Raw genomic sequence first — 12,603 nt, forward strand, 5'->3', positions numbered from 1 at the left:
ATCTCATCAAAATGGACGACTTATGTTAATTGGACTAAAAAATACTTTTTAAGTTGTGTTTTCAAATTTTTCTTTTTTGGTGATTGTTCATTAGAATGAAAAGAGTGTATTTTAAAATTTGGATCAAACAAATGGTTTTAACATAATTTTTTAAGATTGTTTCATTATATTACTATACAATCATTGCATGAAATCACTCATCTTTTAATAGTATTCTACATTTTAATCACCCTAAAAGATCTAGGTATTTTAGTACTACTTAGGAATTGCAAAGACAGCATCTCTCGAGAGGATATCTTTTGGAAAGTAAACTTTGATCTATATAGCCATAGAAACTCTATTTCATAAAAATCTGACCATCCAATTAGGTGGATAGATGTTGGAGAGAGAGGTGAACATATCATGCTCTGGTGGGTCTCCCTCACCCTCCATCTGATGATCAGAGGGTCATGGTACTTAAGACGTAGATGTTGTTTGGTCACGTAAATTTTAAGTTTTTCAATTAGCCAATATCCTACTCTAAGCACTTCGTGAGATATCGGTAATCTTGAATGCCAGTATTCTCTAAGTTACCTTGTAAGATATTGGTATATTTGAATATTTATCTTACCATTGTTAAATTTCCACAAGATTGTAGTGTTTTAAAACACCAATACTCACTCTAAGCATCTCAATTTCTCTTTTTGCAACACCAATATCTTACAAAAATAAGTCACTCTATAAGATATCGGTATTTTTGGACAACAAATATCTTAAAACTGCTTTGATTTGGGGGTAGATCAATGGGGAATAAAGGCTCCTACACGTTTCTAGAGACTTTTTTTTTTTTTAAATACCCCTGGTATGGTAAATTTTCCCTTAATTATTGCCAATGCAGTAAGTTCAATGTTTGAGTAATATTATGTTTTTCCAACCGATAAAACAGATGCTTCCTAGGGTATTGGGAGGGTACGACCCATGCCTTGACGACTATGCGACGGCTTCCTACAACCGTGCAGATGTTCAAAGAGCCCTTCACGTCACCGATGGCAACCACCTCAGGAACTGGACCATCTGCAAGTAACGCTTTTGCAACCTTAGTTAAAAAAAGAAAGGAAAAACTTTATAGAATTGAGGTGCATTATAAAAATTCATCAGAAAAGATTGTTCTAATATTGAAAAACTTTTGAATTGATTATTTCGACGTCGAGATTCATGAATATGAAAAATTAAAAATAAAAAAAATCAAGTTTCAAAAGTAGTGCTCTTTGCAACAAGTTATTTGGATTGTCCAGTTTCAAGATTTTAATATATTTGTAAATCTACTTGATTTGAATCATTTTTAGAGTTTAGAATTTTATAATTAGAGATGAAAATAAATTTTCAGGCTATCCTAAAAATTTGTTACACCAAAATTACATGTTATAATCAAATTTGGAGGTGCGTCTTAATTTCATTGTTTAAGGTCTACAACCTTATACAAACCGCATCCAAAAGAAAATAAGTAATAAAATACTTTTCTTTGTGGTTTGGAATTTCTTTTTTGGGAAATGTTACCCTAGAAAAGTTGTGTATAGCTTAAATAATCTTCTTTTAGAGTGTATACTGTACTCTGTGTGAGCATATCGTATATTTACTACCTCAGGATGAAGACGGACCTGGAATGGTTTTTTTGAACTAAAATTTTGGAAATTGCCTAATATTCCAAAGAAAAAAAAAATTGAATTTTGAATTTCTTAACAGATCTCACCCTTCAAAAATTGGACAGTTTCTATCAATCTAATGTGGTATTATTTTTTTCCAGCCCATAAAATATGCAATTTAGAAAAAAAAAAATTATGGACTATAGTATGTGGGTGTAAAAGGTTACCTCCCCAAATTTCATAGTCCTAAAAATACTCCTGGATTGAGTTTTCCCCAATTGAGTAAACCGACATTATGCTCTATCGGTAGCATAAAATCTCTTCTAGAGAGAAAATGATCCATTTCGAGAGGGGTGAAGTTTGTACAACGTGCCAGTCTTACAAACTATACAAGTAAGGCGCACATCAAAATTTTGTCGGACGATGGAACTCAAACTTTAGAGGGCGCGCAAATCTAAATTGTGTCGGAAGATGTAACTCAAACTTTAGAGGGTTTGAAAATTCATGCTTAACCTTAATTATGTAATTTAAAATTAAAACAAAAGTACAAATCGAAAGTATCTATAAGCGTTTGAAAATATATATTTAGATAACTTATTACAAAATATACTATTTTTAAGACTTGATTTTTAAATTTTTTTTATCCATATATCGTGCGGATGAATAACCAATTAAAATATAAAAAAAATTTCTCCATACTTTTTATATTTAGGTTTCATTTCACAATACACCCAAAGTTTTAAAAGATATATTGAAACATAAAAATTATAGATTTTATTTCTTCTAGTACTATAAGCTAATTTAAACTTGTTTTTTTAGGTCAAATTAATCTAAAAAAATATACCTTTTCTAAAAACCATCTTCCCAAACTTTTAGAGGAAAAGTACTTCATGGAGGTGAGAGATTATTAGGAGGAGAGACAAAGAAGTTTGGAGTATATAAGTGAAGAGAGACAAATAATTGAGTTAAAAAATAACATGCCTTTATCATATTTGTTTAGGTTAATCAAAAAATAAAACCTAAGAATATGAGATATAAAATTATTTTCCCTAAAATATATCGTCTAGATGGCTTCAAAGGTTTTGAAACTTCAAAACGTTCTCTTCTATCGGAATTTTACGGTGCACCTTACTTGAATAGAATAAGGTCACAGCCCTACAGAAACTTTTTCCTTCAGAAAGATACTAAGTTACATGCTGTTGGCGCATCAGAAATTACCATTTGGATAATTATCTCTATGTGCGTGGTGGTCCAACACTGATGAAATCGCCACAACTGATGCTTTTATTATAACTAAACGACCAAAAAACGAAACAACCCATAAGACGAAAAAAAAAAAACACAGAAAAAAAAATTACAATGTGGACTATGAAGGGGGGAAATTTTTTTTTAAAAAAGGCTCTTTTCAGCAACTTCTGGTAAAATCCTTAATTGGTTTTACCTCAAAAAAGAATTTGTTCTTGCTTTAGAGTGACTTTGTGAATGAGACTTAAGCAATCGGTGCGGTGCAGCGAAGAAATATTCAAGGGGGGGGGCAGATTCCAAGCCTTCAGTTCTTCCCATATAAAAGAAGTTGATTGCAGCTGGCCTCAGAATTTGGGTTTACAGGTGCAGTATATTTTTCTTTACTAATAAAATAGGATGAATGTTTTGGATTTTTTCAAGGAAATAGGGTTATTATGAGTTCCTTCTTGTGTAGTGGAGACACGGATGGAAGGGTACCAGTACTATCAACTAGATACAGTTTGAATGCTCTGGGGATTCCTACCTTAAGCCCTTGGAGACCCTGGTATCATGACAAGCAGGTACCCTCTAAACAGGGTAAGTCTACTACTATCTATGGACTATGGAAAACTCTCCTTCTCATTTGATCGTCATTGCACAATCAATGAATGGAGGTCGATGGAGAACGGAACCACCATTGCGGTTGCAATGGGTTCACTCTGTTTTTCTTCATCCATCCATCCATCCATCCATTGATACAGTGAATGATCAATTCAAGGCATAGAAACTTGAATTCGCATCCATCCATCCATCCATTGATACAGTAAATGATCAACTCAAGGAATAGAAACTTGAATTCTTTTGAATATGACAAAAATTACATTTTCTTTGTTTTAGTCTTTAACAAATTTTTTAATTTAATTTTCCTCATTTTTCTTTTTGTAATTTATTCCAAGCTATTCTTGAGAGTAAATTCCCAACCATAAATTTTATTTTACTTCCCTACCTCGATACCTGTTTTGAGAGAAATCATTGCTCATCCATTCTGTAATTCCTTATTTCCTTGAAGTCCTGGCTCCCTCAGTTCCTGCTTTCTTGGCCCTATGATTTTCTCATCTGCAAATGGATTTGTACTATCTTTTCATACAAACTATCCTAAAGCAACAAAGTATTCTTCTCTTGCAGTTCTAAAAAGTGATCCTAAGCTACATTTACTACTATCACATAGCTAAAATCAAACTTCAATAAAATCCATTAGGAAAAGTATATAACAAGACCATTTACCTTTGGTACAAAGTGGTCACAATTAATCTTGACCATTGGATGTAAAGTTGGGTGGATGCATTTATTCCATTGACCAAACTCCAAGTTCAACCGAAAATTTCTTGAACTTTGTGATACACCCAAGCTATTAAATACCTTTGGTACAAGGTGGTCACAATTAATCTTGACCTTTGGATGTAAAGTGGGGGGCTGCATTTATTCCATTGACCAAACTCAAAGTTCAACCGAAAATTTCTTGAACTTTGTGGTACACCCAAGCTATTAAATTTCGCATCAGATGATTGCAAGTAATTGTGACCTCCATGTAGATAAATGGTCTCATTGTATATAACCCCAATACATTAAACCCAAAAGAACATTCTAGGAAATGACAAGAAAATTTTCAGGCCTCGTAAACTAAACAAATATAGTAAATTACATGACCTACTGTCTTTCCAATACAAATTCAAGATTAGAAGATATACTAACCTAAAAGAACCTTCAAGGAAATGACATTAACACCTAATAAACTAAAACACAAATTAATGAATATGAATAAGCGTGCACAACAAAAAACTCAAAGAACATTCTTTCACAGAAAAAAGTCAAGCAAAGTACCGAAACACCCTTACCAGAAATATCCAAGACAAAGCAAACAAAATGTTTTTACAGATGCCACATGAAACTCGGTACATGAATTCCTCAGCTATATTGCATGACAATCCTAAAGTGATGCTGCACACTCAACTTCACAGGAGGAAATATTGCAATTAGTTGTCTTTTTGAAGGTCAAGTGTCATGGTGTGTATGAAACACAAAACTGCAGGGCTACTTTTCTCATCAAAATGTCCAACTCTAACACCAAATCACCATAGATATAATATCAAGCTTAGATCCATCTCTAGATAAGTAAACAAAAAATTAGTCGTTCATTTATCAAATGAGATTATTTTGAATCTTTTACATGGCCCTGAAATACATATTTGACCATGTGCAAGTTAATAACAATTAACAAATACCTTTCCGAAATTAGTAGTGACTAGTGTTTTACATTCTTTCCACAGATATCCTCCATTAAAATCAAGATGTGCATTTTGGGCTGCAGTTATACATCATGAACTCTCAGAAAATTTTTTTCGTGAAAAAAAGAGTCCTTTCTTCCCTTTGATTATAGTTTCATACCAAGAGAATGACACGAGTAATATTACTCTCTTTCCCATTATAATTTGTACAAACAATTAGAAGATATGGACACTAATCAGGGGACGAGACTCGCCAACATAGCATGGTGTGATAGCCCTTACACACCGTTGGATCAGGGTGGATTAAGTGAATCCCTGGCGATCAACATGTGGAGACACTGATCAATATTCTTCCATGTTACCTCGAGGTTTTGTGGATCCCCTGCCCTCCTATCCAATGGTAGGCATGATGCCAGCCGCTGGAATGTTACCCTCAAAATATAGATATGGCATGTGGAGCCACTGGTCAATATCCTTGCACATTACCTCTAAGGTTTTGTGAATCCCCTGCCCTACTGTCCAATGGTAGGTATAATGCCAGCTGCTGGAACATTACCCTCAATTTTTAAAAAATATAGAAATTCTAGAATTTAATTGAAACATAAAACAGAAAACATGGAAGGATATTTCTCAAAAAATAAAAAATGGAAGAATTTGGTTGATACTTAAACCATAGAATATGGTAGAATAAAACATAGAGCACAGCATAGTATGATTGAAACATGTAAGACAGGAACATAGCTGTGTTTAATTGAAACACAAAAAGATAGAACATAGCATAATTTAAGTAGCCAGCAAAAGGAACATAGTATGTAACTAAAACTCAGCAACATGTAATTCACTTCATTAGATTTGTTATGGATCAGGTGAGCGGATGGGTACAAGAATACGATGGCTTGACTTTTGCAACATTCAAGGGGGCTGGTCATGCAGTGCCTATCTTCAAGCCAAAAAGCTCTCTTGCTTTCTTTAAATCTTTCCTCTTTGGAGAATCACTACCTTCAGAAAGATACAAGAGTTAGGGGCCAAAGCTCCTCAACATACTTCGGTTCCCCAGAAAAATTTGCTCTTTTTGTTCGAAAGAGTGCATTATACTAGATATATACAAGAGTTAGGGTACATTATGCTAGATATACACATCAAGAGTTTATACTATGTGGAAATCGGGGAATTACATTTCCCAATAGGTTCCTTTTGCTATAGTTGCCATCATCAATGGCATAAACTAGTATCTACCAATATTGGTCGATGTAATTTTTAAGATTCCAAAAGTGATAGATGGAAAGTTTTGGACTATAACCTTGTGGATTTGCAAGTGTTTTTGAAGTAATGGGAGAGGGGGGGAGAAATTTTCCAATACTGGCATTTGAGGTAGTGTCATTGTTGATTCCAAATTTGTCATCATATGCTATGTTGATTAGAATTCCAGCAATTACCATGAGGCCCACTTCAAGTACAATGTAAGTGGCATGCATATCCATGGGATGGACATGTTATTGCTCCTGGCCGACGGGGTACCAATTCTCCATGCACCAATTTGGTACTCTTGTCCATGAGCAACAAGGCCTAGCAACACACAAAGCAAAGGTAACTTTTGAAACAAACATGTGCTATTCAAATTGGTTGTGGGCCCTGCAAAAAATTCATGTAGGACATATACCTACTTAGCTTCAGGTAGAACAGTCGTCCCTGGTTTCCCAACCCATCAGCAAAAAAAAGAAAAGACAAAAAAAAGCAAACAATTTAAGACTAAGCTAAATGATCATTTTCCTTAACCATCCTGCAGTAAAAAAAAATGGAAGTCTTAAAAGTTTCCTAAACAGATATTTCAGTGACTGTTTTGGAGATGTGAGGAATTGCTTGGGAAAGGTTTTAGGTCACCCCACGCCTCGCACGTCGAAAGGGCTTGTTGAGTTGTGCAGTGCAAGTTATTATCTCTCCTTTCTCAAATGGAACAATCAAAAGTTTCCATAGCTTCCCTCCAAATCTAAAGAAAGTATATGAGCTGAGAAAGGTATTCATCTCAGCTTTCTCCTTCAAACCGAGGAGACCCACGTCACCTTTTTATTTGTGCTATCAGTAGAGGAATGGCCTTTGTTACAATCTCTAAAGATAACTGAAATGAGGACGAATTAATCCAAAAAGACCCCTAGAATCAATCTCAGAAACAGACAAGATGTAGGGAGCTCCACCGTATTGAAAACTAAATAGATTCATGACATGGATCTTTGTGCAAGGACCAAAATATTATGTTCAAAGTTCTGCTTCCTTGTTAGATTTAACAATATTGTTTTACACATAATCCTACTGCGAACGCACATTTTAGGAGGAAATTCAGAAACAACATAATGTGAAATCCATAATTAAGAATACTTTACAATTCCATAGAACAAGACCCACATTAGATAAATGATCTTTCATCATTAAAGCGCAACATAAGGTCATTGGATGGATGGGAACTTCGGTAAGTAAATGGCAGATGACATTATTTAAGCAGATTTTCATATGATCATAACAGAAAATGGATATGGGAATGTTTGATGATTGTGACTAAAAAGTAGCTCAAAATGGACAACCCAAATAAAAAGTGTATCACATATTTCTCAATCCTAGATCCTAACAAGTTGCATGAAGACATTATAAACCAAGCCTAGAAATGTGTAAATGTTATAACCTAAAAGTTATCACTCAATGCTAATGCACCAGAAAAATGACATTGATGCACGTTATAATGCACTAAAACACAAGTGTATACTTGCCACTATAATTACAAGCATAACCATGAATGAAGTAAATATATAAATGATAACATGCACACACGTTGGTCATAAATACACTGTTATGCAAAGCATGCCTGAAGCCGTCAAGTAACTCTCAAATCTCAAATGTTCTCTTTTATATCAGGGCACCAAAACCAAAATTAACCATACACAACCATTAAAGGGGCTCTAAAATCTCATATGTTCTCTATAGCATTTGTGCATCGAAAGCAAAATTTTAGATGACCGAAATTCCATGTCATTCAAACCCAAAACCCAAATCACAGCAATGCCATTCACATCCATTCTAAAATATAGAGAGAGAGGGAGAGAGAGAAGAGGGGGTAGCGACAACCCATCCGCTTATTTCTTCAAAGGAGGATTTCCAGACTAACAGCACAATGTGACAGATTCACAGTTTCATAATTTCATTACATAAAGAAAGAGAGAGAGAGAGAGAGACCATTTCCTATTGCTCTCAAAAGTAATTCTCTAAACAAACACCATTCATCTTCATTCTACATGAATCAGTGAAACGCGTTACTTGAACTGGGCAAGGCTGCCGAGTCTAAACCCCGACTCAAGGTATATTTTATTTGTAATCAATTATAAATTTGTTAATATATATATTGATTCAATTTTTGTATTTATCAGTTAACAGTTAATTTATAATTAGGTTTTTATAAACTTTATATTTTTTATGAATTTTTAATTTTTCTATTTTCTATTATGAAAAAAATTGATATTTAACCAGTTTTCTAATTTTCTGTATTTTAAAAACTTTTTCTACATATTTTATATACTTTTATGTTCTTTATCATTTCTTTTAATTTTCCCTATTTTACCATGTTCTAGCATTTTCCCCATTCTTTTAATTTTTTTGGCAGCTCTCTCTTTAGTTCCATCCTTCCACGATAACTACCTTTAGAAAGATACAAGCGATATGGGCCAAAGGTCCTTAGATCCACTTTTGAATACCCGCAAAAATTTTATCTCTTTTTTTCTTTTTTTTATTAATATAGTATAGTATAAAAAATATAAGTCAAGAGGTAAAGTGCATTGCACCAATCATGTAACAAGAGTTTGTACCATGTGGAAATGGGAGAAGAATGAATTGTACATGTACGTGTTAAAAAGTTTATCTACTAGGAGGAAAAAAAGAGAATCCTACTTACCCAAAAAAAAAAAATAGAGAATCCTAATTCCCAATAGGACCTTTTTTTACTACAGTAGCCATCTTCAATAGTTTGTACTCTAAGTCTTCCAAAATTTGGCTCTAAAGTCTTACGATTTCAAAAGAGGATGGATACTATATAGGTGTATAAGGTTCATGCACATATGGTCGTGAGCTAGATGTAGAGAGGAATAGGGAGAAAGTATACAATAGTAGCACCTATCTGTGTTCCAAAACTCAATGAGTCCGACTCAAACTCGCCCGAGTTACTCAGACTCAACAAGCTGCCAAGTCTAGAACCAAAACCATAAGAAGGAACCTGTCAAATCTCATCTATTCCCATAATTTAATGTTGAGCTTTTAAGATTCCGATAGACAGACTTGAGACCCCATCAGGTCCTAACTGAAATCATCACTTTAAAACATTGCCCAAGATAATGTTACTATTGATTCCTAATTCAGAATAACATATATTGATACAACTTGAGCAACTACTCAAAAGGTGCACTTTAGACAAACACCTCAAAAGGTGCACTTTAGACAAACACCTATTAGCATGGGATTTGTTCCCAGCCATGGTTCCTATAATAACTTCTTGTCCGGGAGCAAAGAAGCCCTAGCAACTTCAGACACAGAGCCAAGCTGTTTTAAGAAACACTTACTAAAATTGTTTGCATGATCAGACCCTTATCTGCCTGCCCTTGAAAGACTGCATAAATTTCAAAGATGAAAATAATGCAAAAGTTTTTCTACATTTTTCTCTCCAACTTGAGAAAATAATCAGGACATGAGGGATCATCCAACTCCACTGAATTCTTCAAACCATGCAAATAGGGATTCCTTTTTATTGAAAAGAAGGGACTCACATTGCTTGTCTATTTGTACAGTCAATGGAGGAATGCTGTCACAACCTCATTCTGGTCTAAAGAAAAAAGTATTGAGTGCTACAAGAGAATTAGAGGCACAATTCCTTTAAGAAATGCACCATAGAATGAATCTTAAAAACATATGCTCCTAGTAAAAAACCAAATGGATTCATGAATCATGACCTGTTTCTCACATAAGCAAAATTACTGCCAAACAATAGAACTACCCTCTGTTTAATTTTTGACCTATCTTCAGTAGAGGGCATTTGATAACCAACAAAACATCTAATGCAGATCACCATCAAGGAAATGTCTAATGAACCAGGATTTTGCAAAATAAATCACAAGGAAATATCCTAATATACTATAAGCACCACAGTTTTGCATGATAAAGCACAACAAAACATGGTATTTCAAATATACAGTATTTTAGATATAATGCTACCTATAAAAAGGACAAAAATTGTCTCACAAGGATTTTATTTGCAATATGGTGCCATTTCCACTTATTTAACAAAGGGTGTGGTTTCTATACAGTTGCAACCTTAAACAATCCAAGTAAGGCACACCTTAAAATTTTATAACATGTAACTTTGCAGTAAAAAATACTTAGTATTATCTTAAAATCTATTTTCATACCTAATTAGAAAATTTTAAATTCCAAAAATAGTTAAAATCAAGTAGATCAATAAATATATGAAAATATTGAAAATGGACAGTCTAGATAATGTGTTGCAAGATGCACTATTTTCAAGACTCAAACCATTTTTTTTTCATATTCATGCATCTTGATGTCAAGATGATCAATTAGAGGGTTTTTTCAACATTAAAATAACATTTCCAATAGATTTTTGAGGTGCATATGCAATTCTGCATTTTAAGGTTGCAACCTTACATTAACTTTTCCCTTTAGCAAATGCTTAACAGAGGGCCATAATAGGTAAATGAGCTTGAAATACTAAATCCTAACAGAATCTTCATTGAATCACTGGGAACTTGGATGAATACAGAGGATAGAAGATTTAGAGAATTTTCATGTCAACAAAATAAAATTGCAACATATCGGATATTTGAGGATTGATCAGATTCCCAAATACAAATGTTTCCAAATAATTTCTAGACAACGCACCACAAATGCTCTTAAACCAAGTATAAGAATCTATGAACATCAAAAGATAATAAAAATACTTTCAAATAATATCTAGGCAACATTTAGCACCATAAAGCTTCTAAAACCAAGGATCAGAATATATCAATGCTCAAAGCTATAAGTCACTGCTATCCAGCATTAAACATGACTGTATTGCACTAAAATACACCTTGTGCATCATAAGCTACTCAGAACAAATCAATACCATTCATGTACATTCAAGAGAGAGGAACTCAGTAAGCAAGAATGTGTTGCACTAAAATACCCCATGTACATTATAAACATTTACTCAGAAGTCAAAACAAGGCGATGCCATTCATATAGAGTCAAGAGAGAGGAACTTAGTAAATAACATAAAGACTGAGAGAAAGAAAAAGAGATTAAAAGGAATTTCCAATTTTAATTTCAGAAGCCAATTTCTACAAGAACAGCGGCACAGACTGCATTCAAAATATAATGGAAAAGAGAAGCCATGTCCTAATTCATGTTCCTGAGTAAATCTCTACAAGAAAACACCATTCACCTTCACTCTACAGAGATTGATAGAGAGAGAGAGAGAGATACATGTAGAGAGAGAAAGAAATATAGGGAAAGAGAGAGAGAGAGAAATTGAGAGAGAAAGATAGCATGACAGAGAGAGAGGCACTGGCCCTCTCATTTTCAAACCCAAGCGGAAACCCTAACCCTAACCGCCAAACCCATAGAGGGTCCTCCCCTGCCTCTTGAGAGCATAAACCACATCCATGGCTGTCACAGTCTTCCTCCTGGCGTGCTCAGTGTATGTCACAGCGTCTCTGATGACATTCTCCAAGAAAATTTTCAGAACACCCCTCGTCTCCTCATAGATGAGGCCGCTGATACGCTTAACCCCTCCCCTTCTCGCTAAACGCCTAATGGCTGGCTTTGTGATCCCCTGAATGTTATCTCGAAGCACCTTCCTGTGCCTCTTAGCTCCTCCCTTTCCCAAACCCTTGCCACCCTTCCCTCTTCCTGACATTCTCCCTTTCTCTCTCTAAAGGAAAACCGCCTCCCACTCTCTCTCTAGAGAGATCCCTTTATTTGCTTCTCCCTCCGACTGTAAAACGTCTGCTTCGAAACCGCTTCTCCTTTAATTGCTTATCCCTTTGTTTGTTTTTATAGGCGATGAGGATATTGGGGACCGTTGGATTGGGGACGATCCGAGTGAGGAGGCTGGGGGTTTTCCGGACCGTCCGATTGGTTTTGGTGGAATGTGATTGGTCAGCTGTGGACATTGTGGATTGAAATGAGGGGGTTTTGTGTTTTTTATAAGATAAAGATGGAAAGTCATCATTTTTTAAACTTGAAATTATGAATAAAAAACACAATCGGCGCTCCCGCCAATTGCAATGTAGAAGCTTGCTCAAAATTTACAATCGGCGCTCCCGCCAACTGAAAACAGGCTTTTTCAAAATTTTCACAGGACGAGCCAAAATTTGGAACCGCCTGAATTAGCTGGCTGAAAAATAAAGAAAAGGAAAATTGTTTCATGCGACTGGACTGGA

General features: G+C 34.7%; 2 protein-coding genes across 3 annotated transcripts in view; one reads left to right on the forward strand and one right to left on the reverse strand.

Annotated features, from left to right (window-relative positions):
* Positions 1 to 12,452, forward strand: part of SCPL31 (serine carboxypeptidase-like 31) — a 42,055-nt gene extending 29,603 nt beyond the window's left edge. The window contains exons 9-10 of one of the 2 annotated variants that reach the window (XM_088858526.1): positions 3,322 to 3,443; positions 12,221 to 12,452. In XM_088858526.1, coding sequence (XP_088714652.1) covers positions 3,322 to 3,443; positions 12,221 to 12,315 — 217 coding nt within the window. In that variant the 3' untranslated portion in view covers positions 12,316 to 12,452. Of the gene's footprint in view, positions 1 to 3,321; positions 3,444 to 5,997; positions 6,489 to 12,220 lie in introns of those variants that run through there. The other variant, XM_088858525.1, reaches the window with a different exon arrangement.
* Positions 11,631 to 12,184, reverse strand: LOC18431534 (histone H4). Its single transcript, XM_011624015.3, has one exon. The coding sequence runs from the start codon at positions 12,075 to 12,077 to the stop codon at positions 11,766 to 11,768; it is 312 nt and encodes a 103-aa protein (XP_011622317.1). The 5' UTR covers positions 12,078 to 12,184; the 3' UTR covers positions 11,631 to 11,765.
* Positions 12,453 to 12,603: the final 151 nt, after the last annotated feature.

The sequence above is a fragment of the Amborella trichopoda genome, chromosome 2, assembly GCF_054954075.1.
Source record: "Amborella trichopoda isolate Santa Cruz 75 chromosome 2, AtrichopodaSantaCruz75HAP2 v2.0, whole genome shotgun sequence".
NCBI classification, from domain to species: Eukaryota; Viridiplantae; Streptophyta; class Magnoliopsida; order Amborellales; family Amborellaceae; genus Amborella; species Amborella trichopoda.